At 52.8% G+C, this 25,238-nt stretch overlaps 9 protein-coding genes across 9 annotated transcripts; 3 read left to right on the plus strand and 6 right to left on the minus strand.

Moving 5' to 3' along the window:
* Positions 1-737: 737 nt before the first annotated feature.
* On the minus strand, positions 738-4,241 carry JN550_002781 (uncharacterized protein; the record flags this gene model as incomplete). The annotated part of the gene is made up of 1 exon (XM_049314113.1): positions 738-4,241. One exon carries the CDS (start codon positions 4,239-4,241, stop codon positions 738-740), a length of 3,504 nt encoding a protein of 1,167 aa, XP_049175306.1.
* A 2,868-nt stretch (positions 4,242-7,109) lies between these two features.
* Positions 7,110-7,927, plus strand: JN550_002782 (uncharacterized protein; the record flags this gene model as incomplete). The annotated part of the gene is made up of 2 exons (XM_049314114.1): positions 7,110-7,654; positions 7,735-7,927. The coding sequence occupies 2 exons, from the start codon at positions 7,110-7,112 to the stop codon at positions 7,925-7,927; spliced, it is 738 nt and encodes a 245-aa protein (XP_049175307.1).
* Positions 7,928-8,066: 139 nt separating this feature from the next.
* Positions 8,067-10,513, minus strand: JN550_002783 (uncharacterized protein; the record flags this gene model as incomplete). Its single annotated transcript, XM_049314115.1, has 2 exons — positions 8,067-10,403; positions 10,469-10,513. The coding sequence occupies 2 exons, from the start codon at positions 10,511-10,513 to the stop codon at positions 8,067-8,069; spliced, it is 2,382 nt and encodes a 793-aa protein (XP_049175308.1).
* Positions 10,514-11,174: 661 nt separating this feature from the next.
* On the minus strand, positions 11,175-12,167 carry JN550_002784 (uncharacterized protein; the record flags this gene model as incomplete). Its single annotated transcript, XM_049314116.1, has 1 exon — positions 11,175-12,167. One exon carries the CDS (start codon positions 12,165-12,167, stop codon positions 11,175-11,177), a length of 993 nt encoding a protein of 330 aa, XP_049175309.1.
* A 419-nt stretch (positions 12,168-12,586) lies between these two features.
* JN550_002785 (uncharacterized protein) lies at positions 12,587-14,305 on the minus strand (the record flags this gene model as incomplete). The annotated part of the gene is made up of 7 exons (XM_049314117.1): positions 12,587-12,748; positions 12,807-12,989; positions 13,043-13,254; positions 13,302-13,418; positions 13,469-13,829; positions 13,882-13,971; positions 14,126-14,305. 7 exons carry the CDS (start codon positions 14,303-14,305, stop codon positions 12,587-12,589), a joined length of 1,305 nt encoding a protein of 434 aa, XP_049175310.1.
* A 972-nt stretch (positions 14,306-15,277) lies between these two features.
* On the plus strand, positions 15,278-17,120 carry JN550_002786 (uncharacterized protein; the record flags this gene model as incomplete). Its single annotated transcript, XM_049314120.1, has 5 exons — positions 15,278-15,373; positions 15,427-15,485; positions 15,535-15,629; positions 15,695-16,052; positions 16,109-17,120. The coding sequence occupies 5 exons, from the start codon at positions 15,278-15,280 to the stop codon at positions 17,118-17,120; spliced, it is 1,620 nt and encodes a 539-aa protein (XP_049175311.1).
* Positions 17,121-17,442: 322 nt separating this feature from the next.
* JN550_002787 (uncharacterized protein) lies at positions 17,443-18,642 on the minus strand (the record flags this gene model as incomplete). The annotated part of the gene is made up of 1 exon (XM_049314121.1): positions 17,443-18,642. The coding sequence occupies one exon, from the start codon at positions 18,640-18,642 to the stop codon at positions 17,443-17,445; it is 1,200 nt and encodes a 399-aa protein (XP_049175312.1).
* Positions 18,643-20,337: 1,695 nt separating this feature from the next.
* On the plus strand, positions 20,338-21,752 carry JN550_002788 (uncharacterized protein; the record flags this gene model as incomplete). The annotated part of the gene is made up of 5 exons (XM_049314122.1): positions 20,338-20,500; positions 20,577-20,642; positions 20,708-20,736; positions 20,806-21,173; positions 21,260-21,752. 5 exons carry the CDS (start codon positions 20,338-20,340, stop codon positions 21,750-21,752), a joined length of 1,119 nt encoding a protein of 372 aa, XP_049175313.1.
* A 369-nt stretch (positions 21,753-22,121) lies between these two features.
* JN550_002789 (uncharacterized protein) lies at positions 22,122-24,265 on the minus strand (the record flags this gene model as incomplete). Its single annotated transcript, XM_049314123.1, has 2 exons — positions 22,122-22,583; positions 22,637-24,265. The coding sequence occupies 2 exons, from the start codon at positions 24,263-24,265 to the stop codon at positions 22,122-22,124; spliced, it is 2,091 nt and encodes a 696-aa protein (XP_049175314.1).
* Positions 24,266-25,238: the final 973 nt, after the last annotated feature.

Here is a 25,238-nt window from a genome sequence, read left to right on the forward strand (position 1 = left end):
ACTTATATTGCATTGCGTCTCGCTGGCCCTGTCTAGATGCAGGCCGCAACCCTGGGTCCCCGCCGGCAGGTCTTAGCCAAGGGCCAACGCCCATGACCAAGAGCACACTTGACTTACCCCGAGCCAATCACGCTCCCGAGTGAGAATCCTTAATTAGCATTACGGCGATTGAATCTCTGGAGTAAGCAAGATCGATCATGCTCTCATTGGGGAAGATCTTGGTGGTGGTTCGATGATTCGGGGTTAAAGTGGGCCTCGTGGTACGATGGTGGTATGACACCTAGTAACCGAACCGAGCCCAGCAGGCCAGACGGGCTGCATGTGTTGAGGATTCACTCCATGTGTCATCTTACTGTGCAAAAGACGTCACGTACTTCATGTTGAGCTCTCTCACACTGGTTGACCTTTCCGGTTCTGTGTTCTCCTAACCAGGCCCGCGCCATCGAATGAGCCCAATTCGATTCGCCTTGTAGCAGAGCTCTGAATGCCGTGAAAGGCTTAAGTTCTCGCAATGCCCAGTTGGTCGACGAAGACGATTCCTTCTATATGCGCAAAATTTACGCCAATGAATATGCACACTCCCTAATGCAACTATTTAGCCAACTTCCAAGCGTGCCCAAAACGCTAGCTACGCCTTATGTACTCACGACCACAAGTGCCTCCTCTCGATTGTCGTGGTCGTCCTACCATCGAATCCAAACCGGCCTGCTACCGCCGGCAAGACGCTTCTGCCGGTATTAATAAAGCATATCCTCATCATTATAGCTATCGGGTATAATCGCTTCCTTGACATTCCCCTTCCCTTTCCCACCTCCCTTGTCTTTCCTACTGGTATTCGATTGCTGCTCACTGTGATATTCGTCCGCGATTTCGTCCATTTCCCTGATCGCTGCCAGCCACTCTGGGTTATTTCGGACTCTTTCTGGAAACTCGACGGTTTGTGCCTTCTTCTCCGCTAAGCGTTTGGCTAACCCCAGTGCAGCGCGGCCGCATCGAGTTACTGACTTGCGATTTCCTCGTGCTGCTATCTCTGCCATCTTTGCCTGGTACCATTCTGAAGATCGCTCCCAAGTCCAGTGGATGCGTGGGTCAAAGTGCCGCCAGTGTCCCGTGTGAACCTGAGGTTCAAGAAAGGGGCGTGCTGAGAGACTAGAGGCAACTTCTCCAGGGCGGTTCTGTCGGTTGACACTGCCGTATATATAGTTGTCCAGTCTCTCATCACTATAGAGAACAAAAGTGGATTTTCTAATCGCTAAGCGCCGCTGAGCAAGGGTCAGCTGTCGAGGCTGTCGATCCTCCACATTAGTAGACTCATTGTTGGACTCCTGCCCGCTGGTGCCATTGGCTGAGCCGGTCAACGACAGAGATTGGGGCAGCACATTTTCTGTTTGCTGGAAGGGAAGCGATGATTGACTCGAAAACTTGCCAGGGTAAGTAGGAGTGGAGTTGCTAGGAACCTGATTCATGTGATACTCTGGGGAAGTTGATTTGCCCAACAGTCCCTTCGGGTCATGAGCTGAGTTCCCCGGTGTCCCATTTCCAGAAGTCGCCGGGTTCGACGACAAATGATGCAATTGCGCATCCGGATATCGCTGTGAGGGAAGCAACAGTTGGCTTAAGGTTTTGCTCGCCTGGGGTTGAGTGGAATTGGTGGGAATTTGAGCACTATGGTGTCCTGTCAGATTCAATCTGGGATCCATACCCTCGCGATCCGGCTGAGCAGGGCCTGATCCTCGGTTCCCAAACTCGAACGACTGGTTCAGCTCCCCGATCATAGACCTCCCCTGATTGGTTGATGATTGGAAATTCGACTGAACGGTTCCATTTGGCGTTATAGGAAGCGATGGTTGGCTCAAGGTCTTACTGGACTGTGTAGAAGTAGAATTCGTAGGAGGAACTGGACCATTGCCATGTTCCCACGGTATCCATATAGAGCCCACAGCCGCCATGCTAGAGCTGGAAGGGCCCTCCGTTCTATTTGAACCCTTGGATGAATGGCTCCGGTTTTCACTTGAGCCATCACGAACTTTGGCCAATGGCGGCCGACCCCTTCGCCGGCGCGGAACGAGTATCTCGTCCGATCCAATGCTATGGTCCGAGCTCTTAGCGTCGACTGCTTGCTTGTTGAAATCGTTGAGTCCCGATGGGTATGGCTCAAGGTTAGGCTCTTTATTGTTGGAGCGCCGATTCCCAACGTCATAGGAGACCGGGGGCCTCCCGGATGAAATTTTCGTGCTTATACTTGGGGATCTCTGCTGCGTTTCAGTATGCGGAGAGGCGCGCTTCTTGTCTAGTCTGGCAGGCGGGCAATCATATGGCGACTGAAGCTTTTCATGCAGACCCCTGGTAACGTCGTTTGGGCCTCTCGGGGCTTGAGATGCATGGGGCTTATCTGTGTCATCAAGTGTCAAATCAATAATTTCCGTGTCAGCATTAGGCGCTGACCATCCAGGACGTCTGTTGGGAGGGCGGCTCTGGCCACCCACCTGACCGCGGGGTTCGTTTGTCGGTGTGAATAACTTTTTGGTCTGAGACTCAACCAGAACACGCCCTTGGGACCCTGGGGAAGGGAAATCCGGGAAATTAACAGTATCACCTCGAGAATTTCGATGCTTCCAATTTTGCAACCAGGGCGATTTTTGTGGGGAGACACTCGAAGCGGAATTGCTCGATGCTGGCGGCGGATCCATGGTCCGAGTTTGGATCTGCGTTTGGGGTAATAGTGTAACGGCTGCTGCTCTTTGAAGCCAGTCTGGAGCATCCATGCGAGTTGATCTTTCGGAGGTAGGCGCTTGTTGAAGCCGATGCGAAGGTGCTTCGACACGTGTCGAAGCAACGTCCGAAGGAGGCCTTGCACTGTCGTTTGTCGCCGCAGATGTTGGCAAGTTCTGACGAGCAGCAACGGACTCCTGCACGCCTGGAAAATGTTGCGTTTCCGAGTTACCGGGACAATGACCACCGTTATCGCCTAGACATCCATTGATTTTGGGTTGGATTGGGTGTATGTCCTGTGGCTTTGACGGTCGGGTTGAATGCGCCTCTCCTACATGCGCCGCCTGAGACGGTTGAGGCAATTGCTGGCGCTGTTGCGACTGACCGAATGTGTTAGAGACGGATGGATGAGGTGGCGCTGAACGCACATAACTCGACGGACGAGAATTTTCTGCAAATAATGCGGTGTGCTTGCTAGGGTCACTAAATGGAGTCGTATTGGGAGAGTGCTCATTGTTATGAGGACCTAGAGAGCCTCTACTCTGCGTTTGCGACAGCTGTGGCCTCACAGGCATCTCAGCTGCAGAGCGGGGTCCATCGTCGCGGTGCACCTTCTCTGAGCTCGTCGTCTGCATTCTGGCCACATCATCGTGCACACCTAGCTTTTGTGGCCGTTCGAACACGGTCACGTTTTCCGACTGGTGCTGGGTGGATGACTCCATTGCTCCCTGTAAGCCTTCTCTTGGGTGCCTCGTACCATTAGTACCATGATTGTGCTCGAGTCGTCTCCCAGCATCATCCGGCCCCGAAAAATGGTCTCCATTAGATTTAACATTCTGTCCTGATAGGTCGCCATTTGGCACACTTGAGGGCTCTGGCCATCTTGTCACCAGTGGCCGTTCGTGACGAGCATCATGGTTGACGTTCGCAGCATTTGACATTTTCTGCCTCTTGGGCAGCGGCTCTGCATCTTTCTCGCTGTTGCTAACCGGCACATTCTCGATCCCATTAGGAGCTGGTGACGTTGCGACCGTGATAGACTGACCAACAGCTGCAGCCGCGTTTGACTTCCGTGGATGCTGCGTGGACTTCCTTGCCGTCTTCTTGGCGCTGAGACTTTTCCCAGTCTTGGTGGTGGACGGTATAGTTCGAGTAGCATTTACATCCATCGGGCGCTGGTCCTGGTGAGGGATTCTATGGGACATCTCATGCATGCCATTGGTAAACTGGCTACTGGAAGGAGGAGCGCCGGCCTGGTGTCGCACATCCCGTTCATACGTGGCTGGCCTTGATGTAGGCGCAGTAGGATTATCTGGACCTGGAAGGTTTCCCAGAGCTTCGCCAACGGCATCCCCAGCTTTACCATGTAAGTTGCAAAAAGAATCTGTACCGAACAGTATTGTCTGACAGCCAGCATGCCTGCAATGTTGTCCACGATGGTCTCCACGGCCGAAGAGAGAAGGCACCGACGGGTAATACCATGCAGAGTCTCGGCCGGGGAGGTGCGTGAACGAGCCATTTGACGACATCATCAAGTCGCCCCTATCTGGTGATTTCCTGAAATAGGGTGATTCCCCATGGGGGTGAGCGGAGCGTCGGCCGTTAGGCGTTGCTGCCCTCATCCGATTTCTGCTGCTGAGTGTGGTGCTGCCATCTAAGAATAATCTGGGTCTTGGTCAGTCGACTGAATGTTAGTCGGAGTGGCGGCATTGCAATTGCTGTACAGCCGGCCTGAAGGGTATGCTGCGAATCAGATTGACATACTAGTTTGATGATATTGCAGCAGGTCGTCTTTGTATAGTTGGCAAGGTGTGTTGCACCTGGAAGCAGTTATGTGTGGTGTGCTCCAGGCCTCCAAGGTTGTTGGTTAAGTGTGGATAAGTCTCAGCCCAAAGCCTGCCCGGGACGAAAACCTGCGTTCCTAGATTAGATTATATGGTCTCGCGCTAGACCGCGACTTGTGCGGAAGCAAGGCTCCAAGGCATTGAATGTGGCTTTGTCTCAGATCTTTTCAGTTTCATTGGATCGTCATCCTGCTCACCACAGCGGCTCCGTCATCTGTACCACACTGGACAAGGGAAAGGGTTCACTATTCGCCGCAGCCTTTGGCCTGGCCTCTTGGAGGAAGTGCGAGGATAGGCTCCAAATCGCGGCGAGGTCACGAATGACTATCGTCGTTTGTATCAGCGACCTTGGACCGTCCTCCCATAGCGGTGGCGCGGACGCGTGGAAGGGCGCGTCGTGGCAAAGATCAGAAGATGCGCCCTCCGCAGAGAGGCGCTGAGGCCAGTAGATATAGAGTCCGGAACCAGAAGTGGCACGCGAGCAGTCCGACCTTTTACCAGTTGCTCATCATCGACAGAAGTGCTAGGAGTTGGAAAGGAAGAGAAATTGACCGGGATAACGGTGATAACAGATGATTTATCACAGTGATGAATGAACTTACCAAGGACCAGAGGCACGCAATATAACTCGCCACGCGTGGTGAGATATCGAGTGTGGCTATGTTTGTTGAGGATGATGAGAATAAGTCGGCAGGGAGCGGCGAGCTGGGGAAGCGAGGTAAGGTATCAAGGATGAGGTACCCAAGTCACATCATACCCACGGGCAGGCTCGCTCCTGGGGTGGGGGCTGCTGCTTTCAGAGGGTCCCCAGCGATCGAGGATCAATGACCTGTCGCAGGTCGCGAGGGAAGTGCCTGCCTCCTTGCGTTTGTGGTAGTGGCAGCAAGCAGCAGTGATCTAGTTGACGGCAAGCACGTGCGCCAATGGCAAGCCAGCATTTGGCGGGTTGGGGGGGAGGGAGAGCGCGATGCGATATAGTATACAGCAGCAGTTGTCAGGGCACGCCGGCGCGCACAGGCTCTCTCATTCCTCTCCAGGGCGCAGCACTCGAATGTGATTAATGGTGAGTTGGCGCGCGTCGGAAGCGATCCGTGAAATCGATTCGATAGGGAAGTTAGCTGGCGAGTAGGCGTGCACCCACTGATATGGTTAATTTGGCGCCGGCTGCAGGGCCCGTGCGGCGGCCCGAATCTCCGGACTATTCAACACCCGTTCCGCGTACCTATCGCCATTTCCTTTTCAGGTGCCCCCCACCCCTGGCCTCTGGACGAGGTTTAATGCTTGGATTTGGCGCCTCCCAGCCTCGACACCACGTGTGTCATGAAGTTTCGGAAATTCAGTCAGAGTGTGGAAATTACGTATGGACACAGGGCAAAGATGGATTCGGTCTGTACCTAGGTAGTGGCAAGGGCATCCAGTATTTGGGCAGACTCCGTCCAGCGATTGCGTTGGGGTTCACTGAAACGGTGGAGCGATGGTGCCTCTCAATTACCATGGCCAATCATAACCAATGAAAGGTGTACTGATTTGTTTGATAACACATCTCAGCGATAGTTCACGGCAAACGCGAACGAAAAAAAACTATCCGGCACTTACACCGCTCCATCATGTTGGTTCTCTAGAAATTAAATGGATGAGGGTGCCAACAGATCTATGTAGTCACTATCATGACAGGAGGGCTTTCTATCTAATCTCTATATTTAGTAAGCAATTTTAGCGCCAGTCCCACAACATCAGATAGCAGCCGGCGCCTTATCAAAAGGTTCTCGATATAATTGTAGAATTGACTCGTCAGGGTAGTTTCCGGTGTTTGAGGCGGGAATAGCCAAGGCGAACAAGACTGCTGAGCCGCCCTCTGGCAAATCGCCCTCCTTATATTGTGACCCGACTGGAAACCAAGACCGACTGCGAGAGATTGTTCGGCCATCAGGTAAGGCTTGGAGGGTGCTAGAAGCTGACCAAGCAGCGTCGCGTTCTCAAGCGGAATGCATCTGCCGCGACTCCGCGTGCTCCAATCCGGCACATCTATTTCTCGTTTTGGAAAATGGTCTCTGAGCCAGGACAAGCCACGCTTCTGGTTTCGGAAAATGGTCTCTGGCCCACGACACGCCAAGCCCAGGAACACTAGACCATTTCAACACCCCTATAGTTAAGCCCGAAGACCGCGGTTCCGCCGAACCTACTCATTGCGACCCCTAGAATGGTTATAGCTAAGACATCATTCATCCGACTTGAGATTCCAACGTCTACATGATCCATCTTGATTATGAATCAACAGCACAGACAACCATCATGGTCGAGCATCGTGGTTGACCGTCGTGGCTGAGCAAGATCGCGTACCGCCCAAAGCAATTAATAATGTTCTTTTCCATATGGCCGACTTATGGTGCGGTAGTGTGTCAGCTTTCCATAGAGACCCGAGCACAGCATCATGTCTTGCTCTATATAAGACGTTCATCTGACGATTATTCGACTCTTAAATCTGTCGCTTGACCAAAGATCACTGCGAGTGCACATCCTCCTATGTCTCACAAACACACCACACTTCACAGAATGTCTGAGCTCAAGACCCTCATTCTCCACGGCCACTACGGCACTCCCAACCCCTTAAAAGTGATGATCATCCTCGAAGAGCTGGGGCTTCCCTACAAACACGTGAGCCATGCCCGCCCTCCCGCAGCGCGTCCCCTTCCCCCGCTAACACCAACCGCCGCCCGCCAGGTCCAAGTCGACATCACGAAGGTCAAGGAGGAGCCGTACACGCAGCTGAACCCGAATGGGCGGCTGCCGACGCTCGAGGACCCCAACACGGGCCTGGTGCTGTGGGAGTCGGCGCCCATCGTCGAGTACCTGGTCGACACGTACGACAAGGCGGGCCGGCTGACGCTGCGCTCCTTCCCCGAGTCGTACCACCTCAAGCAGTTCCTGGCGCTGCAGTCGTCGGGCCAGGGCCCCTACTACGGGCAGTGGGTCTTCTTCGCGCGCTACCTCCCGGGCGAGGCCGTCGCCATCGCGCGGTACAAGGACCAGCTGCTGCGCGTTTGGTCCGTCCTGGACAAGATTTTGGAGGGCAAGGAGTACCTTGTTGGAGGGAAATGGTGAGTCGCTAGAGCAGGCGGGAAAAAGCAAGGGGGGAATGACTATGTGGTCTAGACAATAATACTAACTTGCTACTTAGTACGTATGCCGATCTGTCGTTCGTTGCCTGGGAAGATGGCATGCGTGTCAAGTTCCCAGAGTTCGGCCTCGAGAAGCGAGCGTCGGAGTACCCGAACTACAATGCCTGGTACCAGCGTCTGATCGCTCGCCCAGCCGTAGCAAAGGCTCTCAGAATCAACAGGGAGGAAATGGCTAAGGCTGCGGCCAAGTGATCACCGAGCGGATGTTTGACTACACGTAGCCTCTCCCCTCTGTACAGAGACATCCTTGAATTCGACAGAGTTTTGAGTCGCTTTTACTAAACTTTTCATATTTTGAATTCCGTTGACGAATAACCACGTGTCTATGACCCTACCGTTGGCTCAGCATGTTCAGTGCACTTCCGGCCAATATGAACTTTGCCTGATCCTCGCTGACCTGGTGCTTGGTCTTGATGAGAACCTCCTCGCCCGTCTTGTTCTTCTTCACACGCAACACCACCTCACCCTTTCCGCCATTCTTCAGCATATCGTACAATCCCTCGGTCGCGACCTCGTCGCATGCACCGATCTTATCGTAATCAGCCTCGTTTGCAAATGTCAACGGCACAACACCCTGCTTCTTCAGGTTTGTTTCGTGGATGCGCGCAAAGCTCTTGGTGAGCACGATGCGCGCGCCGAGATATCGTGGTTGCAGGGCAGCATGCTCGCGAGCACTACCCTCACCATAGTTGTGCTCAGCAACCACGAGCCAGGGCTGGTTGGCCTCCTTCCACCTCTGGCCCAGCTCTGGAATGGTGTGTTTGGAGCCATCCATATCGTAAGCCGCATTGACCTCGCCAGTCTCAGCATTCGTAGCAGTGTTCAAGGTGTTGGTGCTAATGTTGGGCAAGTGGCCCTTGTACTTCAACCAAGGTCCAGCGGCCGAGATGGTGTCAGTGGTACACTTGCCAGTGACCTTGACAAGGACGCGCAGCCCAGATAGGTCAGACGACGGGAAGGGCTCAAAGGGTTCCAGCAGAGCAAGTCGCTCCGAGGTCGGGGCCACAGCCACCTGCACAGAAGCATCCGGCGTCGACGAGACAGCGCGGAATTCCGGGCGTGCAGAGGCGAAAGGTTGCGAGGGAATCTCGAGACCGGACGGAGGCGTGAAGCGGAAGTCTTTTCCAGATGGAGTCTTGATCGAGTCGGTCATGGGGTTGAAAGTCGTGGTACCGGCGAAGGCCATGGCAGTAACGATCTCGGGCGAGGCGAGGAAATTCATGGTGCCAGGGTTCCCGTCGTTGCGGCCCTTGAAGTTTCGGTTGTACGACGTCAGGATGGCATTGCTTTCGCCCTTCTTCACGTCATCCTGGCGCTTCCACTGTCCAATGCAGGGTCCGCAGGCATTCGACAGAACGGTGCCGCCAGCCGCCTTGAACGTCTCAAGAGGACCATCACGGGCCAGAGTCTCTCTGATCTGATCACTGCCGGGGGTAATGTAGAAACTTGAGGCAGGCTTAAGCCCGGCCTCCATTGCTTCCTTGACCATGCTCTCAACTCTGGTCATGTCCTCGTAGGAGCTGTTGGTGCAGCTGCCGATCAAACCCGCGGACAGGTTCTCGGGCCATTCCTGCTCCCTGACCGTCTCCTTGAACTTGGAGAGCGCCGTTGACAGGTCGGGCGTGAAGGGGCCGTTGATGTGAGGCTCCAGAGACGAGAGGTCGATGGTGATGACCTCGTCGTACTTGGCTCCGGCGTCAGCCCTCAAGCCGACGATATCCGAGTATTTCTTTGCCTCGGCAGCCACGTCGTGTCGGTGGGTGGCCTCCAGGTACCGCACATGGGCGTCGTTGAAGGGGAAGATGGAAGTTGTGGCGCCAACCTCGGCACCCATGTTGGTCACGGTTGCCATGCCGGTACAGCTGAGGGTCTCGACACCAGAGCCAAAGTACTCGATGATGAAGCCCGTGCCTCCCCGGACGGTGAGCTGGCCGGCCAAAGCGAGGATAATGTCCTTGGGGGTGGCCCAGCCGTCCAGCTTGCCCTTCAGCTCGACACCCAGAACACGGGGCGCCTTGAGCTCCCAGGGAGCACCGACGAGCGCCTCGACGGCGTCAGCCCCGCCCACACCAATTGTGACCGTACACAAGCCGCCGGCGTTGGGGGAGTGGCTGTCCGTGCCCAGCATCATCTGGCCGGGGGCGGCGTAGTTCTCGAGCACGCTCTGGTGGATGATGCCAGCGCCCGGGGGCCAGAAGTCGATGCCGTACTTCTTGCCGGCGGACTCGAGGAAGTTGAAGACCTCCTGGTTCGTCTTGATGCCGGCCTCGAGGTCCTCCTTGGCGCCGCGCTCGCCGACGATCAGATGGTCGCAGTGGATGCTGGCGGGGATGGCGGTGGTGGGCAGGTTGCAGGTCATGAACTGCAGCAGGGCCATCTGGGCCGAGGCGTCCTGCATGTTGACGCGGTCGGGGTTCAGCTTGAGGTTGGCATTGCCGCGGATGTTGCGGCCGCCCTCGGTGTTGGTGAGGAGCGACTCTTCGACGTTGTCCAAGTGGCTGTAGAGGATCTTCTCGGCCAGGGTCAGGGGGGTCGCACGCCCCAAGACCTCCTTGACCTGCTCATAGTTCTTCAGGAGCTTCAGGTAGGGCGGGATCCGGGGGTTGGAGGTGTCGAAGGAGGGTGTCGCAAAGGTTCGCGCTCGAGGTGACCGGCTTGCGGCGAAACGCTGGCGGGCAGGACCGCGGGTCAGCGAAGACGGCCCGGAGTGGCTCTGGAGGGGGCTATACGTACGCTGAAAGCCGTCCCGCGGCGACAAGCAAGCTCAACAGCCCTCATGCTTCCCAATTGGCCCTCGAAAACAATTCAGAGCTGGCCCTGCGCGGTGGTGAGTAGAGATGCGAACTTGGCATCGATCGCGAAAATAATTTCTGGATTAGAATCCGTCGCCTGGTGATTGGCTCTGAGCACTGGCACCAGCCAGTTCGGCCCCCGGCATCGGCCCTCCTCCAGTTCGCCTAAGTTAGCGCCCAGCGCCCAGCCTTGAAAGCCGGGGAGGAGAGGCACAGGCCATTCATCACTGCTCAATCCCCTAAGTATAGCAACGTAGTTCAGAGTCATTCAGGGCGCTAACTTTGTTTCTTTCCCGTCCACCTGATCCTTCGCGAATAGCCACGGCGGGAGGCTTCCACGTTGCTACGAGCTATACTTCCGGCTCCAATCAGAGTCCCACCTGTAGGACGCGATGGGAAGGGAGAAGAGTTCGGAGCACGGCAATCAAGGGACAGTCAGGTAAATTTATTCTCGCTAGAGCGGTTTCGTTTCCCAAATCTGGCGTTGAGCGTCGGCGGTCACTATATTGGTGTATCTGGGTGGCTACAGCTTCTCTCCGCGCTCTGGGGTCTGATAACGAGCACTTTCCCCAACACCCCTGAGCGTTCACTGACGACCCCTACGAAGCCTGCCATGTCTCCCATAGATCAATCGTATTTCATGGATTTCAAAGCTCATCTTTCGAGGCGTCATGACTCCCGTTGGCCGCGATGTTGGCAAACACCTGCTGCGTGAAGTCCCACACGACCTTGTCAATACCTCGTTCCCTCATCGTGGCCAGCACGCCTTCGTTGTCAGTGCTCTCTCCCAGCGGACCAAGCAAAAAGATCCCTCCGCCCGATCTATTTGCCGGTCCCACTCCCTCAGGAGCCGGCACCAGCCCCGCCCGGACGCCGTAGCGGTCGCTGGTCGCGCAGAACAGGCCGCGCTCGCCCGCCTCGGCTTCCGTCATCTGGTTCGGCGGCCGCATACCGAACTGTGCCGCCCTCCGCAATCCCGCCGTGTCCACCGGGCCGGGCAGCCAGTGGATGATGCTCAACCCGGGGTTTTCACGCGCCACTCGCTCCAGAGACAGCGTGTGCATGGTAGCTGCATGCACCGATGCGTTCCAAAAGGACCAGTTGCGTGGGTTCTTGAGGTCGAGATCCTTCTCGTTGAGCTCCGCCTCGAGACCGCCAGCCAAGACCGAGAGTATCCTCGGGCTAGCGGCGTTCTTGAGCAGCGGGAGAAGCAGCTGGACTGCGCGCTGCCGACAGTAGTAGCGCGTCGACATGGACGGATCGAGGCCCTCGCGCGTGTCCTTGCGGCCCTCGAAGGCCATGAAGCCCGCAGACACGACGAGAAGGTCCAGCTTGGTTTCTTTCTGCATGATCTCATTGACTACCTTGTCGATCTCGGAGACGAGAGAGGCGTCCGCCTGGATGAGGTTTAGTTTCGCTGTCGGGTTGGATTGGCGTAGCGCCGCCAGCTGTGACTCGTGTGAAGCGACTGTCTGCGGGCGGGCGACGCTGTATATACGCGGCGAGGGGGCATGCTGCGCGAAGTTTTGCAGAGTGCTCTGTCCTATTCCCGACGTGGCGCCCACGAACAACGCCACGAGTCCCCGTGGAAGACTTGAAATGCGTGCGTTGGATTGTCGGGCAATCTGAAGAGACACCATATTTGCCGTTTGTTCGCTGATACTTGAAATGGCGTTTCTTCTAGGTTAAGTCTCTATTTCAGTCAAACAGGCAGCACGCACAACAAAGAACGGACCATGACTCAACCAAGACTTTAATGAGCTCTACAGAAGCTATTCCACATCGCATTCTAATGGCAATTGTCTACATATTCGTAGACTTTCAGTCCTATACATTATTTCTTTTCGGACAAGCATGTACTTTGAATTCTCCGAAGAGGTCGCTGCGCCCCGGGCCATTTGTCAGCAAGGGACTCTCCGCGTCCGAGCCCGTGTCTCCTTGGTGTGTAATCAATCCGAAGAACTGAGAAATACGGCTGGATAGCCAGCCCCGAATTAATAATAGTACATCCCAAGAACTTCACCAGACAACCAGTTTCATCTAACTGAGACTGTACAGGCTACGACCGTGCATTCGTTTCTTCCCCTGAAGCATGTTCAATGTGGGACAGGCTACCTGTATGATGACCTGTCTCCATCTCTTTCTCGTCAATAGCAGTGTCATGATAGGCCCCTGGACTGGCGAACAGCTGGTCGATCTCCTCCAATGTCTTTCCGCTCGTCTTGCAAGTAATGTAAGCCTCCTTGATCGACATTATAGGGACTGTAAGCAATACTCACCTCAGGACACACGAAGTATACAAATAAGACAGCTATCACGCAAAAGATAATCTGCCAGATCCAAATTCTCCAGCCAGTGACTTCAGCGCCGATTCCTCCAGCGAATACTGTGATGAATGAAAACAGCCACTCCCCCAAGGAACCAGCTGCACCAGCCACGTGACGGTAACGGAGTGGCGCAATCTGTGAAGAAAATCAGACGTGCGATATCTACTGTTGCACCATGATCTGCATACCTCAGGTCCATAAAGCCAGGGGCAGCCAACCCAGCCGTAGCCGTAGGCAAGGTTGTAAACAATGATGAAGACAACTGCAGTCCATTGCGTGGCCAAAGTAGGGTTTGGAAGAGCAATCATAACTGTGAAGATGAGCATTGAAACACCGCATGCGACGGCTGTCCAAATCATTATTTGCCTCCGCCCGAACTTTTCAATGGTGCCGGGAGTAACTAAGAATATGAGCATAGGATCTCGCTATTGTATCAGAGAGACCCACAATAGGTGCCAATTGCAAATACTGTATTCATGACCGCTGCAAGGAGCTGTGACATAAAGTCCGTCAGTCCAATATCGGCGAATATTCGCGTGCTGAAATAGACCAGCATATTGATGCCTGTTCATGTCAGTAAAATTCTCATTCTATCCTGTTCATTACGGGCCTACCCATCATCTGCTGGATTGAAAGAATGAGGAACGAAATTCGAATCCGTCTGCCAACTCGCAGCTCCGTCTTGTCCCATACCAAGCTGGCTAGACTGAGCCTGTTCTCGGCTTCTGCCTCTAGCTGAATACTTCTCATGATGTCCCGCTTTTGCTGCTGTACAGCTATATCTTCCAGAGGTCGATCATTCAGGAGTGCCAACACCGCGTCGCCTTCCTCGGTCCGATTTCGAGCATAATACCAACGAGGTGTGTCGGGGAGAAACAGAAGACAAGCGCCTGAAATGGCAGCAAAGACTGATTGGAATGCAATGGGAAAACGCCAAGATGCTTGGCTATCTGACCTGGTAGTCCCGAAGTCGATCTGATACAGTCAGTCAGTATCAGAGTATGACAACTTCTCGATGTATATTTACCCAATATGCTATGGCAATGCCAGTAATCAACCACGCACATTGTATTGCGACCTCGGGGCCACGCTGAGATGCCTCTGTACTCATTTCGGCCTAAGAATGGTTAGCCGATGGTGCCAAGCGAGTGGCTAGACTGGGGAACTTGACCATGTAAGTCGGGACGGTACTGGATATGAACCCAACCCCAAAGCCCTAGATACCTTGAGCATATATATCAAACACACAGAACTGGTCCTGAGATACGTACACAAATAACTCTTCCAACAATGATATGCGGCATGGAGAATGCAGTGGCTTGAATGGCAGATCCAACAATGACCAAAGCGTCACCCATCAAGATACAACCACGTCGGCCGAGCGGCATTCCAACGAAGAAAACCAGAGTCGATATCACGGTAGCCGCGAGGACATAGGAAGAAGCCACCATCGGGATATCGTAAGTACGTTGTGGATTCTAACGCATCTGAGTCTTTGGTGCAAACCAGTCTTTGGGGGGGCACTAACGCCAATTGCGTCTAAGAAAGGCTTTGTGTTTTGTACGCCTCCCAGTACTCCGGCATCATAGCCATAGAGTGCAAATGCCTAGAAAGTCAGATCATGGCTCATGGATTCCCGAATGGACACGTACTAGGGCGCAGCTCATCGACATGAGACGATACGCTAGACGGCTGCTCAATCGCCCTTGTGCATGTTTAAAATACATATTGCAGAGAATTGAATGTAATCTATTCCAGTACTATCTTGTCTTAGGAGTGTCGTTTTTGAGTCCTAAAGCGTCAATTGAAAGGAAATCGAGTCCCCATTCACTATTGTCTTTCAAACCTGAAGTCCATGTGGCGGAATCCTAGACTAAGAGACCTGCGGCTCTCTGCCGCCCATGATCCGGCGACAAGTGGTGCTGGCTTAATGTTCTGCCTCTGCCCATTCAAGTCTTGAGCTACTCTCTCAATAGAATTGCTACTAACCGGGAACTGTTTTCATCATGAAATTTAATTGGTTTTGCTGTTTTCTTATGACGACACCAGCTACTTCTGCGCGTAAACATTTACCCCAACTTACAGGTTTGTGGAGGGGGCTTCAACTCGGGCGGGAAAGCGATATCCGCAGGCCCTATCACAGTCCCATATCTCACGCAGACACGCCGCGTGATGTACTTCCTTCTGCACGTCATGGATTCTGGCTGCAGGGAGTCGACTACCCGTCATGCTAACGAATATCGCAATGAACAGTACTGCTAGCTAGCTTGGGATTTTTTCGGGTCCAAATGAAATGCCCGAGTCTCTTGTCCCTACCATAGCCTCCAGGCGACTACATCCTTAATTCATGGATGAGTAGCGGACTTGACCCTTTCACTATCAACATTCCCTGTAGAACAGTTATTGCGGACTACCCACTGACCATGGCGACGAAGAACACCATCATCGTTGGTGCGGGCGTGTCTGGCATTGCGATGGCACATACCTTGAAGTGTAAACTTGGATACACAGACTTTGAGGTGAGTCATTGCAGCCTATATTAGGCCCTTGGTATGTCACTAACGCGCCGAAGATTTTTGAGAAGCACGACGCCATTGGTGGCACATGGCATGCCAACACCTACCCAGGCTGGTAATAGAAACTAAGTGTTCATGATTCGACCTGGCTGACTGCTATTCAGTGGCTCTGATGTGCCAATTCATCTATACTCCTTTTCATTCAACCTGAACCCTGACTGGACAGAGGAACTCTGCGATCAAACAGAAATATTACAATGTGAACTACGTTCTTCTCTGGTGGACTTGGGAAGAGGGAACTAATAGACTAACACGGTATGACAGACATCGAAAATACAGTCGACAAGTTTGGCCTGCGACCCCATTTTCGGCTCAACTGCTTTTGTGTTGGTGCGACATGGCGTTCTGAAGCACAGGTATGGGAAGTCCACTTCGTCAATGTCAACACCAAGCAGCGTTTTACTAGAACTTGTGCCGTCCTCCTCACTGCTGTCGGAGGGTTCTCTACGCCGCGCGACATTCGATTCCCTGGAATGGGAAAGTTCAAGGGACGAATCTTCCATACAGCGGAATGGGATCACTCTTGTGACTACCGAGACAAACGAGTCGCAGTCATAGGCAATGGATGTAGCGCCGCTCAGGTGATACCAAATATCGCAAAAGATGTCTCAAAACTCACCCAGTAAGTGTCTGTGGCTGTCCTGCCTCTCAATGTCTGTCAGCGGCTAATTGGAGAAGGTTCGCCCGCGGGAGGCAATGGTATCACCCCCGTCCGAATCATCGCTTTAGCCCATTGGAGCGGTTTTGTTTTCGTTATATCCCATTCTGGCAACGCTACTATCGCCTCAAGACTTTCCTCGATACTGACAACCTGGCTTCATCATATGGGTCTTCACTCCACGAAATCAAACAACGCAAGGCCATCGAGGAGAATGCGAAGGACTACATCTACCGAGAAGCGCCTGAGAAATACCACAGCATCTTGGTTCCCGACTTTCCGCTTGGCTGCAAGCGACGAATCTTCGACCCGGACTACCTATCATCGTTGCACTTGAGTCATGTTGACCTGATTCCCGAAGGGATTCGAGAGTTCACCGAAACTGGCATCATCAGCGAGACAGGATATCAGGAAGACTTCGATATCATTATACTAGCAACCGGCTTCCAGGTATCCAATTTTCTGACGCCACTGCAGATTGTGGGCAAAACGGGCACTACGATAAAAGACCAGTGGAATCACAGTCGTGGCGCCCAAGCCTACATGGGAACATTTGTGCACAACTTTCCGAATTTTGGTATTCTGTTTGGACCGAATACCTTCCCTGCCTTCAATTCGGTTATATACGCAGTGGAGGTACAGGTTGAGTATCTTTCGAAGACGCTCTTCAGGTGCGTCCTAGACGGCAACTCTGACGTCTTTGAGGTAAAGGAACAGGCAGAAGAAGAATTTGTGAAGAGTTTGGATGAGACGCTTTCTCAGACTGTCTTCAATGCTGGCTGTAACAACTGGTATATCAACTCGTCCGGTCGGAATTCCGCTTCGTGGCCAGGCATGGCTTCATCCTTCTGGAAAGCCACATTCTTTCCCAACTGGGGTGATTTCAGAATGGAAGGAGGTGATCGAATGTGGATTTGGCGACGTGTTCTGCGCACCATCAAGACGATGTCTTCCCTGAGTTGGGTTACTCTTATGTGCCTTGCGACGATTGCATATCAGCTTAACTTAGAAGGCAACGTGTTAAGGAAATAGACCGCAGCGTATCAGACGGCAAACCCTCATAGAAAGATCATTCGCGACTGCCAAAAACTTATCATCACCCGAATGACTTCTCCCATGGTAAGGGTTATTGCAGCTATCTAGTCCACGAGGGCTTCCCCAACAACCTATCATATGGTGCTGATTCTCACCTGGCACGAATAGAGAGAATAGACTCAAGAAGATAGAGAGATAATGTTCTTTTAGTCCACGCTATCCTGCTCTATGGTTCCTCGCTCTAAGAAGATCTGGTGCACTAACGGGGTACATCCATATACCGCGATACACCTGAATCGCAGCACAGAAACTACAGAGCCTAGGCGACAAGCTTAGTAACCAGCTTTCCCTTGTTATCGCCGGTGTATAGGCGTGTCCAGATCTCAGGCTGCTGCTCAAGAGTGCCTTGCACTACTGTTTCGGCGTCTGACAAGTCTAACCTTCCATCAGCAGCGGCAGCAATCAGCTCTTGCAGAGCGGCGGGAACGTGCTCCATAAAGTCGAACATGATAAACCCCTTGATGTTAATTCTTGCAGAGAAGACCTCGCACCAGTTGTGCAGCTCCATGGGTTTTCCATCGGCGTTGTACTGAGCAATAGCACCACAAACGGCAATGGTGCCCTTGCCGAGGCGCTTCATGCGCGGCAGCATGGCATCCAGAATGGCACCGCCCACATTGTCATAGTAGATGTCAACTTCATCCGGCGTGGCGGCTTTGAGATCCTCCAGGAAGGTTGGGCTCTTGTAGTTGAGGCAATCGTGAGCACCAATCTTCTTGACCCACTCGCACTTTTCATCTGAGCCTGCAATACCTATAACGCGCTTAACCTTTAGTATCTTGGCTGCAATTTGCACAACCATGGAGCCTGTAGCACCGCCAGCTGCTGAGACGACAACTGTCTGGTCGGAGTCGCGCTTAGCACCTCCAGCGTACAACAAGCCGGTGTAGGATGTGAGGCCAGAGCCACCGAAGGTGCCCAGGTAATGTGTCAAGGGCAATCCATTTGGGAGGGGTGCGAGCAATTGACACTCCTGGTCGCTCAGAATGAGAAGTTCACTCCAGATGCCGCGGTGATAATCCATGACCATGTCACCGGCTTTGATCTTGGGGGACTTGGATTCCAGCACCTCGGCGATGACCCCGGAACGCATGCTACGTCGTGTCAACACGGCCCGTGAATTCAGTATGTTGGAGTGACGAAGGCCAGGGAAAGTAAACTCACGGCGTGCCGACGTGAACAGGTGGGACATAGAGCCGCTCATCGGAAACTGTGCTCTGGATAAATCCGCGTTGGCCTGCATCGTTTGAGAAGGCATGCACCTTGCACAACTATAGAATTCCAGGTAAGTATTGTGCTCGAGGTAAGAATCGGGGTTATTTACAATCTCGCCCTCCTTCAGTTCCGGGAGGGTTACGGTCTGGAGCTTGAAGGTCGCGTCCGGGCCGGAGAGCACAGGCATACCGGCCGGCTTGTTAGCCAGGATTAATTGCTTGGTGGTGCGTGCTGCCATTTTCATGGTAGCGATGTATTTAGCGAGGCTGGGTCAAGTTGAAGGATCGGTTTCAGAGTTAAAGTCTTGAAATATCACACCATGGTCTGTCCCCGGATATACATACTTTTACGAACGAACTCGGGGTTCTCTACGTGCGCCGCTTTAGGTGTGGCTCCGAGGCCCACTGCATATTGAATGAAATGAGTGCCAAGTATCACTACGTTTCCACTCTAACGGTTATCCACACTCCAATCACGACCTGGAAGGAAATCCCAGCGGGAGGGAACGGCGTGTTACACGACCCGCAGGCGACGGATGAACTCGCCGCTATTAGCGCCCCAAAAGTACAAGGCTGCCAAGGCCAATGGCTCAAGCGTTCGCTCAATCCAGCGCTGTGGATCTTAACAATTCGCGAAAGCAACCAATTCTCAAAAGTGACTCTTATGCAGATTCAGAAAGTCGGGTCTTCAGAGCTATCAAACGTTTGGTGGCTTTTCAGAGGACACCAACTGGGCTGGGCAGTTGATTGTTCTGCACGTGGAGGAAACAGGCGATGGTGGGGCGATCCCTGCTGTCACGAGCATTTCAGGAAAAGGTTACGTTGCCAGGGTCCCAGCAAGACCCTGGCCGGGTTCATGGGCCGAAGGACTGAGGCGGGAGATCCGGTTCGTGCCACTTCAAAACCCCCAGTCTTGCCTTGCCCAGTGGGGGTTGACAGGGGAAAATGTCATGACTATCATACGGACGGAGTACAAGTATGAGTTATCGTACCTGGCAGATCTTAGCCCCAAGACTCTGGACAACTCCACCGAGCTGCATGAGCCAGACACATTTGATTCGCAACCGAAGAACGCGCCAGCGCATCCTTGTTCACCCAAAGCCCGATTTTAGGGGGACAAGGTTGCCTCCAGACTTGGTAGCTATTCTCGCTGGGAAGAGGGGGGAGGGGGGGTGGTTAATGAACCCATTCCGATACCAGTTGGTGTGGACTGCGCTATACCCGTCAGTTTCTAGGCATAGGTTGAAGGCTCAACTCAAAAGCGTGACTATCAACTTTGAAGTCCCAGTCCCCTATGGTTGCCGACCCCCAATACCCTTATTACCCTGGCGCCAGAGTACTCTGACAGGCGGAGGGGAAACCTGGAAGCCGGGATCAGAGAGCCGGGATGAGTGGTCGGTTCTTACCTGCCGCCCATCAACCGTAGACTATGAGATATGGTCCGACGCCCAGTCTGGGCGGCGTGCCCCCACTGGTTCAAGACGGGGGTAAAATCCTAAGCTACGCCGCAACTGGCCGCAAATTTTACCCAAACGAACATCGCGTTCGCAGTTCTTCCTTTCGCTTGCATCAACCTGGCAAGCCGACGGCATTTACCGTTTATTTGGATGAGGGCTACAGTCGTGAGCAGGCCTGTCAGCCTGTTGATCAGGGATTTTCTCTGGTACACTGTTGCCGGAAACGATGGATTCTGGGCAGCTGCAGATCATTTCCCGTCGTGCTATTGCTCGTTTGGCATCTGTCAATTGTATTAAACATATGAGCGGAGACACGCTCGGTCGTCGTTGCCAAGATCTAATCGACTTCCTACATAAGTCCACAGGTGAATTCAGTCAGTGGAACCAAGGATATCTTCGATACCATACTCAGGCCCTCGCCGTTGTGTAGAACGGCAATCAGAAGAGGGACATAGGATGGCGACTATACCTTCATACATGACCATGCCGGTCAAGGACTTTGTGAGAGCAGAGTTGATTGTTAACTGCCTCGTCGTATTTGCTGTGCTGATAGTGGTCTCCTTGCGAGTTTTTTCGCGTGTCACCGGCGCAGGTCTAGGTCTAGATGACTACTTTGTCATTCTGGCGGCGCCTTTGGGCATTGGCAGTGAGTCCTACCGGAACAGCATGAAGCTCGCCAGAAAAAGCTGGTCTTGAGCCTCTATTGACTCTCATGATTGTAGTGTTAGTATGTCAAGGGTTCTTACTACCCATTGGAAGCGGCTACGACTTACCTGATCACCCCGAATGTAAGCGCTACCCTGTCCCGTGATTTCGAACATGAACTGAAGCTGACTCGTGCGAAAACGTGCAGTGATTGTCAACGTGCCTTTTATATTTCTGGTGAGCTTTTGTTAAAATAAGTCTGATCGATACGTTGAGTAATGCTGCTGACCCGATATTTCCAACCAGATGTCCTTCATCATGGAAATAATCTACGTTCTCTGCCTCGCTGCATCCAAAGCAAGCATGCTATTTTTCTACCGACGGGTGTTCTCGACCCCGAAAATGCTCAAAGCCGTCGATGTTGTTCTTGGACTTCTTGCAGTATGGACCATCTGCTTTGAGTGTGCCTGCATATTTCTATGCAGACCTGTCAATGGTTTCTGGACAGGCCAGGGCGTGTGCGGTGACTTCATTCCGATGATTCAGAGCCTCATTGCTACCAACGCCGTTGGGGATCTGGTCATTATGCTCATGCCTATGCCCATTATTTGGTCGCTACAGATGAAAACGGCAGACAAATTGGGAATCATGTCTTGCTTCACACTGGGATTAGCGTAAGTACACACACCTCTGAACGTTTGCCCATACCAGGTGTAGAGAGATCGAAGCCGGAAACTCCCGATATTAACACGCGCAACAGCTGTATTGTCATGGCCATCTTCCGCGTTATTTACATTGGTCAAGTCGACTTGGCCGGTAACATTACTGGAACAATGCCCACAACCGTGCTCCTCTTTGCGCTCGAGCCCAACATTGCCATCCTCTGTGTTAGCATCCCGATGCTCCGTCCACTCTACACCCGATACAAGACCCGCAATGCCTCCTCTCGGTTATACGACTATAACAAATCGGGCTCCGGGTCGAACGGCAACCGGACCATTGGCGGAATATCAAGCATACCAGGGAGAAGTAGACTCAAGCAAGATAAAGCGCTGGACAACACAGCCTGGGAGATGGAGGACTACTACAATGCCCAGACCCGTAGTGGTCAGATACATTTCACAGCAGCCGCCGATAACGCTGACGAGGGCGATGAGACGAGTAGTGAAAAGGCATTGACGAAACAGGCACAGAAGTCTGCCAATGAGGGAATCGGCGTCAAGACGACGTGGACTGTTACGCGGGAGGCGTGACGGACACATCAGGACCGTTTGTACGTAAGAAGATTGCGAAGCGGATCAACCGTGCCTCGAAGTTTGCTATGCTTCTCTTGGCATTGGTAGACATTGATACAACCTGACGACTACTTCGCAAAATCTGAAACACTGACACAGAATAAATATCAAGGCTCAGACATGAGCGGTCGCATGGTGGCGAGGTACTCCGAGGCCACGCTTCCACTACTCACGTTTGGATCTATCGGATAGATCATTGCCGTAACACCGACCGAAGCGAGCGAGGACTGAGCTTTGATATACAACGTGTCTTACACGTACACAGGGGTGAGCTGCGGGGCGGCGACGAAGGCAAATCTTTCAATTAAATTTTTGAGTATCCGGGTGCTATCCAAAATCGACTTGCCGTGGCTTGCCATAGTAGAAATCGATTTCGCGGACTGTATAGTCCACATCCGCCGCTATGGTGGGTTCAGACGATGGGACCGATGTATACGAACTCCCAGAGACCACCCGTTGTCGTTTTGAAGCGTCAGAAGAACTTGGATCTGTGCCAGAGTCTGACTGATCTCCCTTGTCACAGGTGGAAAAGCTGGGACGAGAAGGCGATAGTTCCGGAGACAAGATTTGCGTAGGATATAGCGTGGCACGCGTACTTGGCTTTGTATGACGCGAGGAGCGAGATCGTGTGCTTGCAATATCCAGATTCAGCGTACTGGGACTATCAGATCGGACTGTTGGATCCAAGCCACAGTTCACGCAAACAAGATTCGAATCTCCGTGAACAGGCCTTTGCGGAAGTTGCTTAAAGTGTTGAGAACGACGGCGGAGCTGGCGGAGGTTATAGACCTAGGCAGCACATTAGGACCAAGTTCGTGTTCTCGTCGACCGTAATCACTTACCGGAGTCTGCTTCGAGGAATCGTGATGCAACCAAAAAGATATGAACCTGCATACTCGAGGTATCAGAATTGCTGTGAACAAGATGACAAGCTCGAGCACCAGTATCGCATAAGCCACCAGAGTCTTGGATGTTAGTGAGGTTGACGGCGCGATAAAAGCAATCATAAGTAATAAGACAATCAACCTGCCCACTGCGCACACGACAAGTCGTGAATGCCAAAGGGTCGGGATGAAACACAGAACCGAGGCAATCAGAATTGCTTCGCAGAGAATGAGGATCGCAAGCTGCGCATTAGTTGATATCTGCAGTGCACCAATCGCAACGCCCCGGAAGAAGTTCAGGATGAAATGTACCAGAACTAAAGCGCGTACGCTTCGCTGCTTGGCCTGACTTCCTCCAGAACATTCTGGCATGTTGACAATGAGTGCGGCTAATCCTTCAGTTGGGGTTTGCTGAAATAGCCAGATGTATGCTGCAGACGCGATCACGACCAGTAGGACGGCCAGAGATATCAGGTATGTAGGCAGCAGGCCAATGCTATCAAGCTGATATGTTGAGATGGCGATAATCGGTTGTATGAAGTATGTCAAGACCATTCTCAAAGACTCTTGGATCAACTGCTGCACTGCGCCGAATTCCCATTTCCCAGCTATACCACGTAATCGCTGATAAAGCCGGTGAAATAGGAATAACGCTGCAGCTACAGCGATCAACAGCAGCGTGATGATCGTCATATTAATCCAGATTTCCATCGCCATTGGCGCACCAAGGATCTGGATCATATGTTCCATACCGGAAGTCCCGCCGTATGTGCCGTTTGTCACAAAGATCCCGTCGCTGACGCCAGTATAAGCGAAACCGCCCAAAAATGCATTCGAACTGCTGAAAATGGAATACCAATTCAACGAGCTGACCACAGGCTGGAAAAAGCCGGGATACTCCAGGCTCAAACATCCCGTCAGAAAGGCAAATTGGAGGTGTTGGAGCAGGTCCCCGACGCCGTCGACCAACGGTCTGTTCATATCCATCAACCATGCTTCACGAACGCCACCCAGCCCACTTCGTATGTAGAAATGCTGTTGGCAGTAGTTCATCGCGAGGACCGCAACGAGAAGCGCGATCGGGCCGTACCTCAACGCATCGGTCAGGCTACGGGGAATTTCGGGAGTAACAAAAGCCGAAACGCAGGCGACTTCGGTCGCATTAATTGAGAGCAGACGGAGTTCGAGATGGATGGTGCTCAACGAGTGGATGTTCCCAACGTCTTGGGATAGAGCAAATGCCGAATAGTCATGTCCGGGGATTTGGCTACTTGCGGAGGAATTGCTGGCAGCGCAAGGCCCCGCTATGGCGGGTGCGTATGACCGTGTCGAACCCCCAAGAGGCGTGATAACCAGCGTCGCGGCTCCTATTTCGGGGTTGGCAATGCATTCCTGGGGCTTCTCGAAATCAAGTAAATGCAAAACCAACTGCGACGTTGAGTCGCTGCGCTGGAAGGAAACGTCCAGTGAAGATGCCGAGGTCCACGATGTTGAATCTTGAAAGTCGTCGCAATTGATGAATTGCACGTACGCGCCAAGGCTTAGGTGGAGCTGCAGGAGGATGAGAGCCAGATATTGAATAAACATGGCAATGGCTGCGCCCAGCAGGCGCTTATCCAGGCGGTTTTGTTCTCAAGAATCGAAAGCAGAAACACTCCATCGTTGGTCCCTCAAATTGCGACGTCGAGAAGGGGCAGGAAGGGTAGGGTAGAAATCAATTGAAGCCAAGAGTGTTAGGTCTGGATTTCCCATCCAAGCCATCTTCGTCATCTTCATTTCAGCTGAGTTGCGGCAAATCCTAGGGCTGGTATCCACCAAGGCTCGCAAGCCTTGCTAGAAGGTAACTACCGGGTCACGGCACTGACGTCGCGATACATCAGTCGCCAGAGAGAGTGGACCCTGTGTAGATGATCTAATGCCGATGGCCGGGTTCAGAAAAGAGGCGAAGCATGGTGTGGCGGTTCGAGTTGAGCCAAGACTATTTCGCACCATATGACCATCTTGCTTCTTTACTCTACATCCCATGGGAGTTGCCCGAATGTAGTCACTGATTTGGCGATTTGAACATTTTAAACGAATGTCATAATCACTGAGCTGGTACTTGGGACACTTCACGTCGGATGCTAAGATGGCCCCGAAGAAGTGTCGGAAATGTGAGGTTACAGCACTAACGTGAATTTTAGACATGACGCTAATTTAACACGATGATCATGGCTAACGTTAGTACCCACCACAACTCGGAACAACGTATTCACGACCAGCCTGCCTGCCTCAGGCAGTGGCAAAGTTATGGCAAGGAACACACAAGTCCGATCACACGACGATGATCTTCCAGTACATGCTTGCTCGTACCGCAAACAAACATCCCAGAAACTCTAATTGGCGGGAAAACCTCTATGCTTTAATTGCAGATTTCCAGAATATGCGGAACGTCAAGCGGGAAATTCAATATGAAGCAACGCTTGTCATGATTATAGTAGCCTCTCAATCGTCGATAGACTTGATACTCTTTTGCGTAGTGCTGGTGGCTAAAGTCCGGCGTTCTCTCTTGTCCCTCATC

This window comes from Neoarthrinium moseri (assembly GCF_022829205.1).
Source record: "Neoarthrinium moseri strain CBS 164.80 chromosome Unknown scaffold6_Wmoseri_CBS_16480, whole genome shotgun sequence".
In the NCBI taxonomy this organism is placed as follows: Eukaryota; Fungi; Ascomycota; class Sordariomycetes; order Amphisphaeriales; family Apiosporaceae; genus Neoarthrinium; species Neoarthrinium moseri.